Raw genomic sequence first — 20326 nt, 5'->3', positions numbered from 1 at the left:
AGCATAATATATATATATATATATATGTGTGTGTGTGTGTGTGTGTATCCCACACCCTCTTTCTCCTCTCCTTTTAAGGCTTTACCTCCCCCGCTGACAAACAAAAACCATTCTTCCAAGAAGCTTACTTATTTTCAGCCACTTCAATTTATGCTAGTGTTGCTGCCCTGCTGGTGGTCATGCAAGGTGCCCGGCGATATGGGTTGCTGTCGGATGGCGGAGTAAGGCTAGAGCTGACGCCATCCACCGGTTCTCCGCTGGCTATAGACGTGAGCGAGTCGACTGAGATGAGAATCCAGCGGCTGATATCGGAAAACCCGGTGATCATCTTTAGCCGCTCTTCTTGTTGCATGTGCCACGTTATGAGACGTTTGCTAGCTGCCATCGGGGTCCACCCTACCGTCATAGAATTAGACGAGGACGAGATCGACGCACTTCCCGCCGGACGGGATGGTGAAGAGGGCGGAGATGGTGCTGGTGGTGGTGGTAGTGGTGGTGCGCCGGCGTTGTTCATTGGCGGAACACGTATTGGTGGTTGGGAAAGCCTGGTGGCACTTCACTTAAGCGGTCATCTTGTGCCTAAGCTCGTGGAAGTTGGTGCTCTTAGGGATATGGTATTATGATTATACTAAGTAGTACTACTATTAATTACTATACTATATTTTCATGTTTGTTTTGGGGACATTTAACGGGAAGAAGGAAAAAGAAGCAAAATATGTCTGTAATTTAAGCTCAAGTTGAAGTCCCCCTAGGAAAGTTCCAACCAAAAAAAAAAAAAAAAAAAAAAGAAGAAAAATTAGGGGAAAAAAAAACATAATAATTGGTTCATAGTTTGATGTTTTCCCATGATTGTGCTTAAGTGTAGTACTAGGTTTTTAGTTGAAAGGACAATAGTTAATGAGGAAAAACATATTCCAGTTAATGAGGTGGCAATTGTCATGTGTACTAAGTACGTAGTACTTGTGTGGGTTCAATCAAATTTGTGTACTAAATTTAGCAGAAATTATTAGTATGAGGTTGTTGTATTATTGGTTCCTGAATTGGAGTATTGTGGTAGAGCTTGGCTGCAGCTTTTTTTTTTTTTTTTGTTGTGGTATGATGAGATGAATTCAATTGATGCTAACTAGTTAGATACGTGTCAGACCTTTTATTTTGTGATAATGGAGTGGCTTTTTCCGGCTTTATAATCTTCTTCATTTCACGCAATTAAAGACCTTAAATTTAAAAGGTCCCAAGGACTATGGAGGGGGGGGGGGAAGGTTTCCACTTTGCCATAATAATTTTAGAAATCTTTTACTTTCCAATGATGCGTGATTAATTATTCCGTGGCTTTATATATAATTGAAAGGGACCAGAGGGGGTTTCTAGTTTTTTGCAGTGATTAAACTTGCAAAAGCACATGGAGTTGTAGTAGCAGCAGCAGCTAGTATTTTAATTAAAGGTGAGGCCAGTCACTGAATGTGAATATCCCAATCCCCAATCAATGTGTGAGTGAAGGAATATTCTTGATCTTCTCATATAGAACTTGGACATTGTTTCATGGACAATTTTGGAATCACAATTTCTTCTTTTCTGTGGTGCCTTTGCTTTTGCATCAGATCAGCAGCTCACACTTTCTTTTTCTGACTAAAAATGTACCAAAAGGGAATCAACCATCCATCTTTATTTTGTTGGGTTACGAACGAATTTGATTGATGCCTGCTCCATCCACCCAAGTTTTGCTCAATCAATTTGTATAATACATCTTGGAACACCGCAAGTTGTTAGCCTTGACTAATTAAGTATCTTTTACTACTGAAATTTATCAGATCCCAAGAAGCTTTGAATCCTGAACCATGAAAATTGGTGGGGAAGATCGTTGCATGATTCATTTCAGTTCGCTGCGTACCATATTCGTATTAAAAATTCGAGGGTGTTGCTTGAATTAATTCACAGCTCTTTCTCCAACAGCCCCCCTTGATGACTAGTTTTGTTTGCTGCTCTGCTGCTATATATGAATATATATAGGCTCTAATAATTATATATGATCATGATATCCCATGTGGACTTGTTCGGTCATCTTGTCTTGTTGAATTAAAGGGTCGTTCCATTAGTAAAATGAAACTTCATTTGTAATTGTTAATCTAGATACTATTGCCAACTAGTTGAAGTTGTTGAACTACGTACAATCAATTTGTGGTTAATTGGCATTTTTAATAAGAAGATAACCAAGGCTAAACATCAGGATATATACATAAAATATTAATAATTAATCTTATACATACGCTATCGCCGTTGAGTATTTGACAGACAGCTAATCCGAATTTTAAATTAAAATTCAAATTTTGTACAGTTGCCAATCATCCAATCGTCCGTGACAGCGTATGCGCTAAGTCGTATATGAATTGGCACTAATCTCATATTGCCAAGTGCCAAAGACGAGGAGTGTCTTCAAGTGTAGTTTTGTTGGGTTTGACGGAATTTGTGGTGTCCGAAGAGAAAGAGACAAAAGCTAGTATAATGTATAATGTTTTCTCCCTGAATAATACACCTCAGAAAAGGAAGAGTGGGGAGACAAAGACAAATACACGTAAATGCAGCTGCATACATGGAAGATGAAGCAACACAAAAGAAAGAATCTGGGGGACAACAGCAGCAATGACTGGTGTGGTGGCCATAAAAGAAAAGGTGGAAAGAAGTTGGCGGGGAATTATTGTAATAAAGATTCCCAGAATTTTTTTAAAAATAGTGAAAAAGAACCAGAAAAGAAAATTGTTCATTGATGTGATTAAGATTGAAATTTATGCCTGAATCTGCCAACCACTCCTTTGGCTGGTCATCAGCAAACGTGGTTAGTTTGCACAGGATGCTTCTTCCATAATATCTGCGTGCTTCATATATTCAAGGCTTTGATACTCACCTCACCAATGGGAGCAAGCTTTACCTTCTTCAACATTTGCAGCTATATATCCCAAACAACTGGTTGGGTTTGGATTGCATTTTTTTTTTCCTGAGAGTTTTCATGGAAAAACGATTATTGTAGCACTTTTTAGAGATGTGACGAGCACGAGAAAAGAATGATTGAAAAATATTCTTAAAAAATAAGCCCTCAAGAAAGTGTTTACAGAAAATGTGTTTAGTTTAAGTGTGTAAATGTTTCGACCTTTTGGCTTTTGCTATTGTCTGGAATTGGGTGTATTCTTCAGCGCAATGCATACGTAGGATTAATCGGGTATATCAACATATTCTTCGCTATTGTTTTCCAACAAGAAGTTTGAAGTGAGATAAAGCAAAGAAATTATTATACTGCTAAAACTCGCTGAACTATAATATTGCTGGCTACGTACGTAAACAGTTCAGAAAACTGGACAAAATGGAAACGAGTGGAATTATAAACAAGTCTTCAGTTGAAGTACGAGCACGAACGTGCAGGGATATACATACATATATATATATATAGGAGCACTTATTTCTGCAAATACACAGTCAACAATATAAGATTCAATTCTCTAAACATGTTGATCGATGCACAATCAGATATCAAGTTCTGAATTAATTAGTCGCTTAAGATTTGCTTTTAGTTTTTTTTTTTTTTTAACGTGAAATATGTTTGTGCGTCGATGAAGAGTGGCACACTTGTGTTTGGAGCGGATATTATTTGGAATAACTGCTGTAGCGTTTTTTACGATGTGCTGTATGTGAGATAATTAAAGAGATCGATGGTTGCGAAAATAAAAATGTATGTTGAAAAATGTGTTTGTGATGCACGTAAATATTCTATTGTTTTTTTTTTCTTTTGGCAAATAAGAACTATCCAAACTCACATATAAAATATTTCCCATTTAAGGAAAAAAGCAGGAAGGAAATGCAGGAGAAGATGAAACCATTAATTATTGGAGGAGGAGGGATGGAGGGGTGTCTACATGTCCAAGGTTTTCCCTTGGATTTGGAATGGACAGGTCAGTGATGACAGCATCAAAGAAGAGCAGTGGTAAATTGCAACTTGAGCCCTACAACTGCACCCACTCACCACTGATCATCACTTCACCCACTGATCCCCAAAACTGTGTGTCTGGGAATCAATTTCTGTGGAATCACACCCGCTATGCACCCATAGGATGGCACACAATTTTGTAGGACCCTTCTGAGAATCTTTTCACACCTTAACCTGGGAGAATCTACAACTGAATCTATCAAAAGAAATCCCCCCCCCATAATTTAACACCACTTTCAACACTAATACATCATTCAATGGGGAGAAAAAAAAAATTAAAGAAGAACCCGGATACGATGTTTCTTTCTTTACAAAATTCTTTAGGAAATGAAATGGGAATTGATTATGTTAAATTCATGCACCCCACAAGTGCCACTCAAACTCATTTTAATTGGAAGCTTTGGTTTATATTTTGTCTCTAACTTAGTCTAAAGTTTCCCAAAAGCGTCTTTTAGCTCCTAAACTACAATTTCGTTTCCCACTTCTTTCCACATGTGATGTCATGTGTACACTTATGGCATCCAAGGTCCTTTTATTTACTTTCTACTCTTGGTTCTTCTTTTAGCCTGCCTAAACCTAACTTTTGGGTCGTACTTGTTTTATGCCATTCCTTCCCATGGTGGTCCTTTCAAGGCACTAGATTATTTGTTTAAAATGTAAAACCTATACATGCATAACACGGGTCAAAATACTAGCTACAAAGATGCTTGATAACATGTAGGGTTAAATACCAAAAACCCCTCTGTGATTTGCCTAATGTTCACTTTAACTCCCTATGATTTGGAAACCTACAATTTGACTCCCTGTCGTTTCAACTAAAGTGTATTTAACGGAATTTCTGTTAGATTTTCACTTTAGGTGAAAAGACAGGGAGTTAAATTGTATGTTTTCAAACTATAGGGAGGTAAAGTGTACATTTGACAAACCACAGGGAGGTTTTTGGTACTTAACCCAAAACCCATATAGAGGGGCAATTTTGACATTTTCCTTTCAGACGTTAGTTTAGATGTTTTCCGTCAGACTATTACTTTAGTTGAAACGACGGGGAGTCAAATTGTAGGTTTCCAAACTATAAGGAGGTAAAGTGAACATTAGTCAAACCACATGGGGGTTTTTGGTATTTAACCCTAACATGTATAAAAGAACCAAGCATTCGGTTACGAGATTTTTCTTGAGTCGTCCTGCTTCGTATATTGCTGTAGTAGCATTTGTTTTGGGTTTTAGTTATGTAAAGGTGTTAAATCAGACTTCAAATCATTTACCTCTCATTTTCTTGTTTCTTTTCTCGAACTCATTATGAAGAATGCGGGCGGGGGCCGGGGGGGGGGGGTTGGTGTTTTTAAAAACCCATGAAAAATAATTGAAAGAATATAAAAATGTGTTTTCAAAGTGACGTAAAAGTCGAAATTTATCTACTTTTAAAAGCACCTCAAAACAGCTTATCATAATCACCCATTTTTGGTTTACATTAATATGCTAAAGTTCAACACAAGTCCAAAGCAATTGAGGATACTTGAAAACAACAACTTTTAATTTAAAAAAATTGCAAAATAAAAAAAAATAATTTAAATCTTCGAAAGCAAGCCCTGACCTGAGTTATGATTAAAAGCAAAGCAACGTAGATTATTAACAAGAAAAGACGATGATTATAAATTAAGGATATTAGTCAAATTTTTCCAAACCTCTGGGGGTGACGTCATGTATTGGGGCTTAATTTCTCCATGGTCTAATCAATTCAAGGCTTTGGTAGTTTTAACTTAATGTTTAAGCTCTTTTTTTTAATCACCGGTCCACGCCTCCGCCGGATTCCTCCATGGCCCAGTCATGAGGGAGCCTTGTTAGCCGAAGCATTCGCATATTTTTCGAGTAAAGTATCTTTACTTCTCGGGGTCTTTACTTCTTAGCAGCAGCGGACCTACTGGCTTACCCTTCTGGGGTTGCCATCCCACATCAGTTCCGAGGGGGGGTTGGGTTTGGGTTTATAAGTCCTTGGGAGGACCTCAAAAGTTGCCGGTTTTTGAGGTTTCTTCCGGGATCTAGATTTATAAAAGCCGAATTTCTAACTTTTGTTAGAAAAGGTCAAGAGAATAAAGTATCAAAAAGCAAAGAAATTTTTTTTTTCCAAAGCCATAAAAGTAAGCACACTTGTTTTACTTTTTCTTTATCTAGAAACAAGGTCAAGTCTGAATCCCAAAGGTATACTTTGATTGAGGAACGGATGATATTATACAAATCCTAATGCCAAGTCCCCTAAAACAACTCTTTTTTCTTTTTTCTTTTTCACTAAAACAACTCTTTGAAATAATGATGATGAGGTCCCCTAAGCAATTTTCTAATGAGCAGTACTATAAAATTGGCACTTTAATTCCTTGCACTAAATTCCCCAAACCTTCTACCTTAGACAAGGAAACAAGCAAATTTTGGATTGCATTTTCCACAGAAAAATTTTAACATTTTCTGTGAACGCGTCTCTCAATTATTTTTTTATCTCATATACATCAAATCGCATCTCTCAATTGTCCTTTTATCTCACATACATCAAATCCTTACATTATATATATATATATAGAAACCATTCTTTGTGCGGTTATTTCCAGTCTTCTTTTTCGATGACAGACAGACGTACAAGTATGGTCTGATATGTGAGGAATTACCCTCTACCTCCAGTCGCCTCCATGCTCCAGTTTTAACTCTTAAGTGGGTACAAACTTTTGGTCAAGAAGAGATTCTAAACCTTACAATGGTAATACGGAGGCGCCCCCCCCGGCCCCGGGCGCCAGGGTTGGAAGGGTGGGGGCGTCTTGGGGACAAGCTCACCTCTAATGGGCTGCAAGACAACAGACGAGATAATTTTTGTGTTGATGGATATTACCATGTAGCGGCCAATTTTGCTGCCACGGATGTATGGAAATTAAGAGCATATGAAAAGGTCGAATTGGTACACAGGCAGCAACTATTAAGTTGCCATAGCGGTATGAAGCCTTGGCAATGTTTTCTGAACGGAAAAAAAAAACCCAAAAAGAGAGAGCAAAGATGTCAAGGAATTACCAAAAAACTCGGCTCTTTATTTACTATGAGATGAAGAAATCAAATTTGAACTCGACATCAATCTGATTAGGTCCTCAAGATAGCTCAAGTATCGACTGCATTCAATGTTCAGTTTCTGCTTTCTCTGTGCTGGGCAGTATCACTCCTGCACTCTAGTCTAAAACCTACTCTTGAGATGAACAAAGAGGAATACAAAAATTTTGTGCTGCTATAAGCCAGTCCAATCCATGAGCTTCTTAATTTCATCGTACAAAACTAAAACAGCAGCTGCACCAGTGCTTCTGAAAATATTTGAAAGGGCTCCACGATAAAATGATGAGAACCCTTCTGTCCTGTAAATCTTTCTCCAGCAATCCAATGTACTTCTGTACATTGGCTGCTCCAAGCCAGATTGCATCATCATCCGCCTCCGAACAGTGTCCAATGGATAAGATATCAACCCAGCAGATGTTGTAACTGCTTGAGCTGCTATCCAACGCTTCCAAAGGGCCACATCTGGTTTAGTTTCTTCTGACATAATCTCTTTAATCGTGTCAAAACCACCAAAGTAAAGGCCCCGGTGCACAATCATCCCCTGTAGAGAGGCTGGAAGCCCCCGGTAAATTCCTTTTATTCCATCTTTTTCATAAATGGTACTGAGGAAGTGGCTAACTCCCCTGAATTGACGGGTACCTGTCCTTCCAAGATCAGCAGCAAGGCGTGTATGTGCAATATCAAGTGGGTAGATGATGACCAAGGTCGTACAACCAGCTGTAGATCCAGCAATGAAATTAGCAGATGGCCCAGATATAAGAGGATTGCCTTGACCACGTAAGATGTTCTTATAGAGATCCTGCTCCCAAAGTAAAACAGTCAATGCATTGTTAAAAAGCAGGGACAATGCAAAGCTAACTACCGTCAATGAAAGTCACATATCGACAGTGGACTTAATGGACTTAAACCCACAATAAAGGAGCAGTACAGTGGAAAGACATATATAGACAGAAATTTAAATGAGACAACATCTGATACGTCCATAAAGAATCTAAACCATAAGGTGAGAAGACGATCATGATTCATTTTAGCTGACCAGACAGGGATAAGATCAGCCAGCCAAGTTGCGCTTAGTCTTTCGGGCACATCTTTGTGATTATGAGAATATATTCTATAATTGGCATAGAGGCAGAGGACTTCTGAATTTTGGGCAATCTGATGATCTGTTAGCCTAATTCATTTTACAATCTAACGAGGCATTGGAAGCCAAGATACTGTAACAAGGAAAATAGATCATCAGATTATTTTTGACACAAGAAACTTCCATCCAAGCCACATCTATGGCTGCAAACAAAGACAAAATACCAGAAAGATCAACACATCTATCTTTAGGGAAACATGAAGTCAGAATGTCCCAACCACTTCAGAACCTATTAAAGGTACACATGGCATGGACAGAATGGGCAGGAAGGCCTCATGTTCTAACATCTTCATGGCTCATATATCAGCCACTACTCCTCACCCTCCAAACATATGACAAAACAGCATTCAAGATATCAAAAGGCTATAATGGCTGTTACGACTTACCGTTCCAACCTAAATTAGATTACCGACAGCCAAAACACCCCAACTCTCTACTTGATCTATGGAAAAGGGTTTCAAGCAATGGATATTTGATTGCCTTTCGCACTCTTCTAACATTTTGAAAATGTTCAAGAGTAATAATAAAGGGTAAGAGATAACAGTTGGACAGATTTATCCTTACCATGTTGGAATTTAAAATCACACTTCTTGGTATATAGGATACATTCATGATGGCTTGAGGCATTTAAAATTTAGGTAACATGTTTATTACTAGTAGAAAAGTTAACTGCCTTGGAACTTCCTCACGCAAGATAAAAAGTATCAAAAATTTGAAAGTCCAATACGATGAGAATGAAGAATTTCCATCTGTAGAGGATAGGGGCTAAGACCACCCTTTGCTTTTCCCTGAGAAAAATTCACCTTCAAATGAATGTATCCCCGATCAAACAAACCTATGAATGGAAATCTATAGTAGGAATTATAGATTAATAATAGTTTTCTCTCTTTGATCGTTGTTAAACTTAAAACACCAAAATCAAGCATTCTTGACCTATATTTAAGAGCCCTTCATACAGAAAGAGCCAACAACCGGTAACCCATGGCATGGCAGCTTGACATCTTCATTAGTGTATATCAAGCCTTAGCGCTGCATTATGCGTGTCCAATTACCATAGCTGGATTTTAGGAACACCTGAATTTGCACATTTTCCCTACTTATCATGTAAGAACTAACAAATCCTACAGGCTCAAACTTTAATCACTAACTGAAGGACCATTAAGATGATAATTTATGATTATTTTTATTTTCTTTCCTCCTTGTTAAACTCAGCAAAAAGTATTTGAACTCAGAAGACAGGAGAAGGTAACACCAACAAGGCTCCTCCAGCGTGAAACTGAGGCATCCTAACAAAGGTGACAATAATCATCAAATTTATTTCATACAATGTCATTGATGCAATATCAAGTGCAGGAACCCAGAAGTCTTTCATAATCATTGTTATCATCGACATATACAGTATTTTGCTGTCATCATGCATGGTTGTTATAAGAAAACTCAAGCTTGAAAACATCTGAGTTCGTCCATTTATCCATTATCCTTGTAGGACAACTACTGGATTCTATAAGCAGAAAATTTTCAAGATTTTTACTTTGAAAAGTCATCTTTCATCTGATTGCAACCTGGTCTCATAATAAGAAAGTAATTTTTCTGAAATTTAAGATGTTATCTCTTCTCTGGCTTTTTTGTTTAAGGAAAAGAACCACTAATACTCTAATAAGAAGTTTGTTCAGGCCACTAGAAGAAATCTTTTAGTCACTACCCACTATCCACCCATACGCTTGAAAAACTGATATGACTCACCTAAACAAGAGTAATCTTCTTTCAGGGAACAGCATCAGAACGGATGTTCATAAATGCCCAAGTCTTGAAAGGGCTGAGGATTCATGCAAGGACAACATGGGAAATTCAGTTCCTGGTACTGGAACTAGCTGGATGAGATCTAAATGGTGGAATTTTACATTGCTATCCTGAAAACGAGAAAAAATAGGCAATGAGCACGCTTAGCCTAGAATACCTTATTGCAGAGTAGTTGATAGCAAGATTTCCTAAGGCAGTTTACTCAAGATTTCCTCCAGGAGGTTGGCTTAAATACAGTTTATACATGTTTTCCATTTCAAATAAGCAAGTTATCTGGGTTTTCGCCACGGAAGAAGTAACAAAGTTCAGGGTTTCCTGCACTTTTTGATTGAAAAAAATAGCTAAATGGTGACGATCTAGGTATAACTTTATGTCCCCACCTACACATCAAATTTTCAAGAAAGAAAAAGACATACGGTAACTCACATATCCTGCTAGTTGTTTCTTCCAGGTAAGAACTGAATATGGAATAAGCGGGAGATAAAAAACCATTGAATCCTTAAGATTACAACAACTGTACACGAATTAATCTGTGCATGGGAAATTTAAAACATGATAGGCCAGTAACCTTAATTTGTACCTATCGCACAACAAATTTAAGAATTAGGTAAGGAAACAAAATCCACTTTCAGCTAAGCAGATTCCCTACCAAATGGCCCCTAAAATTTTGAGGCAAGCACATATGGTTATTGTCCTACAAAATGGCATCAAAACTTATAAAAACACTGTGATGGCTATTAAAAAACAGCACAACATCATACTTTTATAAGCTGAATTGGCACTCAGAAACAATATCTTCACAAGCTTGCACCAAAAGAAAAATCAAGAATGCGAATCTAAGGACTTCTTGCAATGCTAAAACCACATTCTGAATAAGCCATTAACATGCTTATTTTTCCAATATCAGTTATCTAACATTTGCATACACATGTGAGGGCATGCCACCCAAAACTCCAAAGGTGCAGCCTTAAGCACAGTACCCTGTTCCAACCCTTGCTTCCATTTGTCTTTATGTGATATATCATTGTACGAAGGCGTTATGTTTTTTGCCATATTTAGTTGGTGCAGACGGACACAGTAATGACCCCTAAAGCAGTAGTAAGGGATAACATTATGACTTTGATAGCCAGCTGTGTTTTTTACCAGGGTGCAGTGTAGCAGTTATGCATGATTCACAAACAAATTCTAGCATGTGGAGCTTTGAATTAAACAACCCAAAATCTGCACAAGCTATCTTCAATACTGTATTAACTTCACTCAGCGTTTGTCATAAAGAGGAGGTGAAAAATCTTCAAACCGAGAGTCAAGCTTGTGGGTTAAATTTTAAGAAAATGCACAAGTATGTTGAACTATATGTATTGGTTTACTTGGCCAACACCACTTTATCATTAGGTTGAGAAGAAAGTTGGCCAAATGCACATAATCTATAGTAGACATAGACACAGATGCACATCAAGAGCTGGATTACCTAATTAGATTCAAAAGGACAGAATCAAACTTGAATGACTTAAGAATTCTAGTTCATTAACTGTCTTCACCACAAATGCCAATTTTTCAGACAATTTGACATCCTCATAACAAAGCCATTCAAACTTCTCTATCAACTAAGCGTATCCTACATATCAATTAACCAATCTGCAAAAGTTGCTTTGATAACCAAAACACTTTAAATGAACAACATATCCCAGTCCTACCCATCATTACTGTACAACAGGAATCAATATCTCCCTGGAACACTAGGAGGAAGAAATACTTTTCAGTCGCAACTTACAAAAACAACTCTCACCACCACTAACAGTGAGAAGAAGTTTATGTTTCCTGCTCTATCTTCACCACAGGGTCAAACGCAGAAACCCAACAACTGGCACATAAAGTACAAATTTTGAGTGAAAAGCAACTTTTGCGTGACTAAACATCATAATACACAGAAAGATGAACTTTTTTTCTTGTTAATTTGAGCCACAACCAATTTCCACAACAAAAGAAATTATCATAAAGATCATCATTTCTGGAAATATGTTAAACCATAAGGCACAAAGATTGACACATGGCTGGAAAAGCCAAATATAAACACTTGCTCAATGCCGCAAAACAGAAACAAGTACAACAATCTGAGATGCAACAGTGCACGGGTACAAAGAAACAGATAGCAGAAAACTAAATGTGACAGTGCTCTATTCCAAAGGGATCATTCCTTTTACGGAAAATATCACCATTTCTTTGAAATTTAAACAAAACCCACGAATAAAATTACATCTTTAAACACAACGAAAGTGCAAGATAGTAGGGTAAGAGTGGTGGTACCTTGAGAGAAAAATTGAGAGCAACAGAAGGGTAATATCTCAGAACACTGCTCCCATTGCCTCTCCACAGAGAAAGAATCCCTTCTTCTCTAATTGTCCTGGCTATGCAATCAAACATCCCCTGAAACCTCCTATGCGGCCCAGATAAAATAGCAATATTACTCTCCTGGGTTTGTAACAACAGCTTAGCCCTCTCAATCGGGGCTACAATCGTGTGCACGACGCCCCCCATCACTGCGCCTGCCAACAGATCTCTGTGAAAATTAGTCAACCAATTTGATTGCCCTGATTCTCTTAAACCCAAAGCCTTCGCCTTCGATGAAAACCGAACACCACTACCACTGCCACTTTTCTCTTCTGCCTCACCACCACCATCCTCCACCATCATCCCTCTTTAATCTAGGCACCAAACTAAAATCCCTCAAAAACCCACCTCCCCTTTAAAACAATATGCATATATGATTGTTTAAATCAGCATATATGCCTTCCCTGGAAACGGGTTTTGTTCATGCTTGAAAAATTTCCACTACGATTGTTGTTTGAAAAAGACAAGCCAATATATAACTTCTGGGCTACTCTTAATTCTCATCAGTACCTCACTTTTTCTCCGTCAAGATTGTTGCTTTTCTTTTGGTTGGGCTCGGCTCTCCGTGCGTTCGAGTCAGGTTGGTGATTTAACAGAATTTTGAAGAGAATGGTAGCCTTAGTACACCAATTTCCATTTCCGAATGCGTTTGTTGAGACTGAGACAAAGTCACGGTTGGAAAATATTAATTAAAGGGAATAAAAGCGGAATTTATAGAAGTCGGAAGAAGGGAGGGATTGGATTGGATTTAGTACGGATGTTTGTCCACGTCATACAAGCCCTGTTTTGTCCCACGTGTCCTTAACCCTAAACGGAGGGAACCCTCACCCATTACTTTACCGTAAACCAAACTAAAGGATTCTCGGGGCTTATAACAACCATTTCGAAAAATTTTATGGTAACCCTCCCTTCAATTTGTATTTCCTAAGAGTGATAGTTTTTTTTTTTTTTTCAAAGAATGATTGTTATCTATATTCCAAATTAAAAAATTGTTACTATCTAAATTCTGCTTTAGCAAAAAAATTTTTAAAAATTTCTGACATATTTTTATCTTACCTATATTATATCGCTATAATATTTTTTCTGCCAAAAACTATAAAAAATCTTAATCCAAACAGGACCTAGATATCAAAATCACTTATTTACATGCCAATGAATATAACTCAATAACTCAAAATTATACAATGACAATCTTTAGCCTAATAGATATTTAAATATGTCTGCGTTTTTTCAAGACAGTACGTAACGTAGTCGGTGGTCGGGCTGCAAACGAGCCGAACCGAGTCGAATTTTGGACTTGTCGAGCCGAACTCGACTTAATAACAAGTGGGCTCGAGCTCGACTCATCAAGAAAATTGAGCTCGAGCTCGACACGACCAAGGAAAAACAAGGCTCGCAAGCTGTAGCTCGGTGGTAATGTTTCATAGGTGTTATCTATGGACTTTTACATTTTTCTTGACCTTTTATTTGTCGAAAGTGGTAATAGCTCACTTGATATAACAATCATATAGTATAATTATGTAGCACTAATCATGAGGTACCTAATTATGATCAACTTAATCATGAGCTAGGCATGTGTGCTTTTTATTGATTGAAATGTATATGTACATCTAATTTTGTTCTATCAAGTTAGTTCATGATTAAGTTGATAATTATGTAGTTATACATGTATCATTAATTCAAGTTTTGATTGGAAAAATAAAAATTTGGATGTGTAAATACGATATAAATGTTGTTTTGATAGATAGCACATGTTATTTCTCGTTTTTCCCCCTTTCCTGAGAGAAGAAGAGGTGAACGTGTTTCATCTCTATATTCTTGAAAGTTTATTTACAATGTGAGTTGTTTTTTTTTTTTTCTTATTGAGAACACATGGTTGATGTGAAGTTATTGCTAACCCTAGAAGATGAAATTGACTGTGATGATCTAATTCAACTATTCAAGGGGCAAGATCTTATTTCCTAGTACCATGGAAGCAAACGATAATAAAGGAAAAAAAGGAAGAAAAATGAATGAGTACGTGAGGCTAAGGATGTAAACAAATATGATCAAACTGAACATCCTAATATTCATTTTGTATGATTATTTTAACGAGTTCGAATTGATTTGTTTATTTATCAGGTTGAAATCAAACGAACTTTTATGGAGCAGCACTCAGAGTTGAATTAAGTTCAAGCAATTTGAATTTTTTTTTATTTATAAATTTCAATTTTATCTTGATCAAGTTAAGGCCGAGCTAAGCCGATTTCAAAAGTTTATCGAGTATAAAATACTGTTGCACCTTAGTTTAATTAGTTGATGTGAAATAAACTGTTAATGAACTGAACTTAATTTGAACCTAATTGGAATACCCACTAGTTGATTCATTTTATCCCTAGTCCCATGACAATGAGATGAGAGAAGAGTAAATTGGAGAAAACCATAATAAGTGACCATCCAATTCCAACTAACAGAATATGTTAGCCAGTTACTTTCATCTGTCAGTGCCCTTTGAGTTTGGGACACTCTACTTTGAGCTTTCCTTCACCAGATAAACACGACATCGCCGTCCAAGCAATTATTTGTCCTCTAAAAAGGAGAGAGTCAAAAGGTAGGGATTTATCATTAAACAAGGAAAAGCTTGAGCATCGATGCTTTTCTTTTCCCCACCTCCAAAACTTTTTGGATCATTGAATGGTTAATAAACGAAACAGCAAAAACGCATACTAAAACTTTGAAGTACAAAACCAAACACCGAAGAATTTTTATATATTGAAGTACGCTTCTCCTTTTTCCTTTTTGGTTTATTAAGAGAACCAAAAACAGAACCACCTGTGAAAACTGAAACATATGTAGCAAAGTTCAACAATTTCTTGAAAAATGGAACCAGATTCAGAAAGTGTTCTGAACTTCACTCCTTAAACATATGTGCTAAGAGATGCCAATCTACTCAATTCCATAGAATTTTTTATGTAACTCGTACATCTCCACAGAATCAGGAAGAACTTTTCGAACGCTATCCCTTGCTAAACATCTTTTGACCCAAGCTGATAATTTTGGGCACTCCTCCTCCAGTTTGAAGTTGCCGTGACTCTCATATCCATAAAACATGCTTGAGAAGGGAATGAGGACAACATCCAGGTATCCGAAATTTGCACCTCCGAAGTACTGTTCATCTCCTAACACTGCCTCCAGTTGCTTCAACTCTCCAATCAGTTCGTTCTTGCTTTCTTCTTTTGCTCGATCACTTTTGCTCTTCAAGAACATAGCTTGTGTGCTAAAAACCTACCCCCAAAAAAAAAAAAAACTTTAAACATGGAAAACAAATATTCTTCTTCTTTTTTTTTTTTCCCTCTTGATGGGAGGAGTAGCAGGGCTCAACTCTCAAGCCCAACACATTATTGTACTAAGTAGCAAGATTTGATGATATCTGAAGTTGCTCAAGGGTATGCCCCTTCACTTGTGTACAGCTTCTTGAGTATCAATGGAAGAGTCAATAAACTTATCTAAAAAAAAAAAAAGAATTGATCGACTACTCCTCGGTCCGTTACAAAAAAAAAAAATGAAAATAAACGAAAACTGAGCACCAAAAAGGTGGAAATCATTTTACTGGATGAAAACACATAAATACTTCGATATTGTTCCAATTTCAATTAACAAGCATCCCATCAAGAATAGCTATATTCGTTTCTTTTTTATTAAAAAAAATTGCATTAGAAAAGCACAGCAGTCTAACCTTATTGTCAAGAAAATGAGTCCAGAATCTTGCAATGGCTCTGTCATAAGGATCACGTGGAAGCAATGAAGGGAAACCATCTTTCCATGTTTCATCAATATATCCAAGTATTGCTGCAGAATCACAAACCGGTTGTCCTTGATGAATCAGGATAGGCACTGATTTTCTCACTGGGTTCATGTCCAAAACTAGTTGGCTTCTTTGAGGGTTTGTAAGATCTTCTTCCCTGTATTCATATTTGATCCCTTTCTCTTCCAAAGCTATCCTCACCCTCATGCCAAAACCATTACCCCAAAAGTCAACCACCACCACAGAGCTACTGTTGGCCTCCCTCATTTTCAAGCTTCAACTTCAACTTGAGTAGGTATATCTAATTTCAGCGCTTCTGGTCTTGTATTTTTGCGAGGGACATGGTAAGCATTTATAAGCCTTTCTCAGTAACTACTAAGTTTATACTTTGTGGAAAGAATTCCATTAGGCCTAAAATCAGAAAAGTCAACATTGGAGTTCCAAAGAAAAAACAATCAGCAATTTTTAAATTCAAAAGATTCCTAAGGCTGTCTCATTGCTTCCATCATGATCTTATACAGAGAGTTGACTTAGGCTGATGAATGATCATCTGGTTTGTGATGTTTGCCTTGACGTCTGAGACAATTTGTGGAATTCTCTGAAATTTCTTGACAATCCCATACTGCTATTGGGGAAAAATGTTACCATGTGTTAATAGGAATATGTATCCAATACATTTGTAGAAGATAAGAATGCAAAGTCAAAGTCAAAAAAATAAAGATAAAAATAAAATCGAATCTGTAAGAAATGACAACGACCTAAGATGAAGAAAGAAGAGGAAGAAACAATATGAAACAATAGTTGGATTCAAAGCCCAATATCATTTACTGAAAGTTTTGGTTGACTTGATTTGCTTCTGGATAACTGGTACATAATTGAAAAGCAAAGCAAACTAATGCGAATTACTGACACAGAGAAGAGAAAGAAACCTAAGTTTGATTCCCAGCAAATAAAAACCGATGCCATGGGTAAACTTTATGACAACTAATTTGGAATAGGGAACATTCTTTTTCCATGTGCTGGAAAAATTTTAGCTCTTCCCATGCTCCAACCATGTAACTTTGAGATAGTAACGCTTTTCGTCCCATAGTTAAAGACATAAAGGTGGGCTTCTTGACCAACAGCTAATTCTGGATAGACTCTAGAAGTAATGCAAGTCTTTCCACCACCTCCAAAACTTTCAACAATTGAATGGTCAATCTGCAAACATCAAGAATGCATTACAATTAACAAACTTTTTCTGTAAAAAAGAAAAAGAATCTCTAATCTAATCAGATAGTGATGATCATACGTGATAGTTATCAGAGCAAGTCTAACTTGAACGTAATGTTGTTGTAACAGAGAATCATTAGTCATAGTAAGCTAATTCACTTGACATTTGAGAGGTAAAGTTAATTGATGGAGTAGCAACTTACCAAGCTTCTCAGTGAAATGTTTTCTTTGGGGTCTACATCAACAAAAGCCCCGAAGCTGGATTTGTTAACCTCTTTTCGCAAAGAAGACCTGTAAAATACCACCAAAGCTTACAGATTAAGTAGATATATTTTTTTATTATGTAAGTCATACTGTTGAAGCAGAGTGGATTGAGAAGGCTTACCTGCTTTGATCGCTGCACATGAGCACAGCGTATTTATCATCATGGCTTTTGAATACCCGAAAGAAAACAGCAGTTCGTTCAGTCAAGTTTTTCGAAGCCAAGACCATCAAGCCAAATGGCCCGATAACTCCTTTTGTGGAGGCATTCTTCTCGCTGCAAAGAATTTTGGGATCAACTTTTTCCGGATGCATCAACTCAGCATCATGAAGATTTGGCAGGTGGAATGAGACTTCTACATCAGCCTATATATGAAGGAAATTTTACACTGATCCCCTGACCAAACAACAAATGGGTAAAGAAGAAGAAGTACTAGCTTGGGCATGTTTTACCTGCGAAGCTGTGATGCCTGTGATTTCGAAAGCCGTTCCTCCCTTGACCCCCTTATTCTGAAGGCTAACCTCTTTTCGGCGCAATCTCTCAATTTCTTTGATTGGCCACTGCGTTAATTGCTTGCCATTTTTGTCTAGCACGATACTTCTAGGAATTGACTGCAAAATAAACAGAATGTCTTTGCTAACTAAGTGCTTTTCAGTAGAGCATAATGACAGATCTGTGCAAAGCAGATATTGAGCAGGAAGATATTGTTTCGAAATGAAAATCTCCAATTTCATTGCAAGAAAACTGGTAAATGGACTGGGCTAGGACTAGGAGACAGAAAAGTCAGATTGCAAAATGTAAAACAGTAATGTGCCAAATTACCTGAAGTCCTGACCACCCTTTCTTGATGTCGTCTAATTTATCATCCGCCTCAGTTACCCATCCCCATAATATTCTTCTTCTCTTGGCACTATCATAAAATGTCTTAGATGCATAGAATATCCCATAATCATACCTCAGTTTCAAATAGCTCTCCATGAAGTCGACATCAGGGATAAATTTGTCAGTTTCTGGATTGTAGGTTCCAATAATGTAGTAGTCCTGATCATTAAAACTTGCTTTCAACACATGCTTACTATTCTTCGAATGCACAGAAGTGTCAAGTCCATTTCTGCGACTAACAATCACAGGATAGAAATCAGGACACTCCCACATTTTTGTTTTATTCGAAAAATGCAGGGGTTTTTCGCTCTTAGTCCACGTTACAAAATCTTTGCTGCGATATAGAAGTGCTGTCCCATGACCATCAATTTGGCTCCCAACAACCACTCGCCATCTTTTATCCGGCCCCTGCCAGGCTGTCGTTGGATCTCTGAAAAATTGTGGATCAATCCCATTAATTGGAGTCATCAAAGGATTATTTTTTGCTTTTATCCACTCTTTCAGATACGGGTCACTTGGATTCTTGGGCTCAGCCAGGTTTTGAACTTGACGGTTTTTAAAGTCAGCTCCAGTGTACAGAATTACAGGATTTCCTCCTGGAAGGATTGTTGCAGAGCCAGACCAGCAACCGTTGATGTCATAAGGCTCAGTTGGCTCAATAGCACGCTCAAGATCGATCCAATCAATCAGATTATGTGATACAGCATGCCCCCAGGTAATATTACCCCACACTGCAGCATAAGGATTGTACTGGTAGAAGAGATGGTAAATTCCCTTGTAGTACATTGGACCTGCGCCATATACATACATCTTAGTTTCACTAATTGAAAGGTTCTCCCAAGTCGTGGAAATGAAGCTCTTAGCAAGTAGAGGTAAAAGATGAACCTAGATATCTTACCATTTGGATCTACATGTTCAAATTGTGGCACAATCACCATTTTCGCCATGACGCATGCAAAATGGCACAAGCAAATTTGTATACATTAGCACAAGAAGAAACCAAAATGGTACACATAAATTTGAAAAAAAACAGTGGTAGAATATAGCATTCGTGAAAATGGAAAGACATGGCACCATTCATCCAGTTTTTAGAAGGTTGGAAGTGGTAGGCTGTTCTGTACGGCTGCTTGGGATTGTATTGGAAATTCTTCTGAATTCGCTCAGAGGCACCGACTTCACCTTGATAGGCAATCACCAAAATGTGTACAACGAGAATCCAGATCAAAGATCCCTCCATGTTTTCTTCAGATGATGAACTGAGAAGGGGCGAAACTGCTGGAAAAGGATGGAGTTTTAGGAGGCTTGTACTCTCTGTTTAATCTGTAAAGAAGTTATCCCCTATGCGTCCCGCCAAAATAGGTACATAGCATCGTATTCTATCAAACAGTCAACTTGCAGCTTGTAAAATTGACCCGGAATTCAAAAGTACATGTAATGACAAATCTGATAAAATTTAAACTCCATATGGGCATAAGAATTTCCTCATCAGCTCCCATGACTATAACTAAAATTGGAAGCTAGCTAGCTACCTAGCTAAAAATATGCCAATTGGTTGAGCGTTCAGAAGGATCTGCACACTTTCCAACCGTTGATATATACATATCAGTTTAGTAGTAGTAAAACTGGCTTGGATATGCCCGTTCAACTTCATTTCCCATGCACAACAATCAGATCTGGACTAAGCCAGTAGGACTTGTGACAAACTTTTGTCTATGCTATTATTCGATACTGCATTTTATAACTGGAGTTTTACAACTCTCTTAATTGTCATTTACTGCTCATGGAAAAGATAATAATTTGAGG

The 20326-nt window shown here is 37.5% G+C and overlaps 4 protein-coding genes across 5 annotated transcripts; 1 reads left to right on the top strand and 3 right to left on the bottom strand.

Annotated features, from left to right (window-relative positions):
• The first annotated feature begins 24 nt into the window (after window positions 1–24).
• LOC113706439 (glutaredoxin-C6-like) lies at window positions 25–1069 on the top strand. Its single transcript, XM_027228343.2, has one exon. The coding sequence runs from the start codon at window positions 180–182 to the stop codon at window positions 621–623; it is 444 nt and encodes a 147-aa protein (XP_027084144.1). The 5' UTR covers window positions 25–179; the 3' UTR covers window positions 624–1069.
• A 5948-nt stretch (window positions 1070–7017) lies between these two features.
• On the bottom strand, window positions 7018–13095 carry LOC113706282 (probable ADP,ATP carrier protein At5g56450). Its single transcript, XM_027228152.2, has 2 exons — window positions 12300–13095; window positions 7018–7853 (listed from the first exon to the last, which is right to left on the bottom strand). The coding sequence occupies exons 1-2, from the start codon at window positions 12684–12686 to the stop codon at window positions 7230–7232; spliced, it is 1011 nt and encodes a 336-aa protein (XP_027083953.1). The 5' UTR covers window positions 12687–13095; the 3' UTR covers window positions 7018–7229.
• Window positions 13096–15095: 2000 nt separating this feature from the next.
• On the bottom strand, window positions 15096–16443 carry LOC113706321 (glutathione S-transferase 3). The gene is made up of 2 exons (XM_027228202.2): window positions 16099–16443; window positions 15096–15647 (listed from the first exon to the last, which is right to left on the bottom strand). Exons 1-2 carry the CDS (start codon window positions 16432–16434, stop codon window positions 15309–15311), a joined length of 675 nt encoding a protein of 224 aa, XP_027084003.1. The 5' UTR covers window positions 16435–16443; the 3' UTR covers window positions 15096–15308.
• A 209-nt stretch (window positions 16444–16652) lies between these two features.
• LOC113706320 (beta-fructofuranosidase, insoluble isoenzyme CWINV1) lies at window positions 16653–19574 on the bottom strand. 2 transcript variants are annotated; one of them, XR_011820775.1, is made up of 7 exons: window positions 19422–19574; window positions 18464–19314; window positions 18094–18252; window positions 17765–18006; window positions 17583–17670; window positions 17097–17367; window positions 16653–16789 (listed from the first exon to the last, which is right to left on the bottom strand). XR_011820775.1 is itself a non-coding variant. In XM_027228201.2 (6 exons), the coding sequence occupies exons 1-6, from the start codon at window positions 19468–19470 to the stop codon at window positions 17152–17154; spliced, it is 1605 nt and encodes a 534-aa protein (XP_027084002.2). In that variant the 5' UTR covers window positions 19471–19573; the 3' UTR covers window positions 16958–17151. The 2 variants fall into 2 exon arrangements, 1 of the variants encoding a protein (XP_027084002.2); XM_027228201.2 differs by lacking the exon at window positions 16653–16789 and having other exon boundaries at window positions 16958–17367; window positions 19422–19573.
• Window positions 19575–20326: the final 752 nt, after the last annotated feature.

This window comes from Coffea arabica, chromosome 8c (assembly GCF_036785885.1).
Source record: "Coffea arabica cultivar ET-39 chromosome 8c, Coffea Arabica ET-39 HiFi, whole genome shotgun sequence".
Lineage (NCBI taxonomy): Eukaryota > Viridiplantae > Streptophyta > Magnoliopsida > Gentianales > Rubiaceae > Coffea > Coffea arabica.
This window is presented reverse-complemented; position numbering and strand designations above follow the sequence as displayed.

Excerpts from the sequence above, each read along its gene's own strand:
- LOC113706439 (XM_027228343.2), top strand. The coding sequence starts at position 180 with ATGCAAGGTGCCCGGCGATATGGGTTGCTGTCGGATGGCGGAGTAAGG.
- LOC113706282 (XM_027228152.2), bottom strand. The coding sequence starts at position 12,686 with ATGATGGTGGAGGATGGTGGTGGTGAGGCAGAAGAGAAAAGTGGCAGT. Across the intron at positions 7,854-12,299 it reads CTCTCAATTTTTCTCTCAAG|GATCTCTATAAGAACATCTT; the intron begins GTACCACCACTC and ends CTTTGGGAGCAG.
- LOC113706320 (XM_027228201.2), bottom strand. The coding sequence starts at position 19,470 with ATGGCGAAAATGGTGATTGTGCCACAATTTGAACATGTAGATCCAAAT. Across the intron at positions 19,315-19,421 it reads TGAACATGTAGATCCAAATG|GTCCAATGTACTACAAGGGA; the intron begins GTAAGATATCTA and ends TATATGGCGCAG. Across the intron at positions 18,253-18,463 it reads AAGGGTGGTCAGGACTTCAG|TCAATTCCTAGAAGTATCGT; the intron begins GTAATTTGGCAC and ends TTTATTTTGCAG.
- LOC113706321 (XM_027228202.2), bottom strand. The coding sequence starts at position 16,434 with ATGAGGGAGGCCAACAGTAGCTCTGTGGTGGTGGTTGACTTTTGGGGT. Across the intron at positions 15,648-16,098 it reads CTCATTTTCTTGACAATAAG|GTTTTTAGCACACAAGCTAT; the intron begins GTTAGACTGCTG and ends TTTTGGGGGTAG.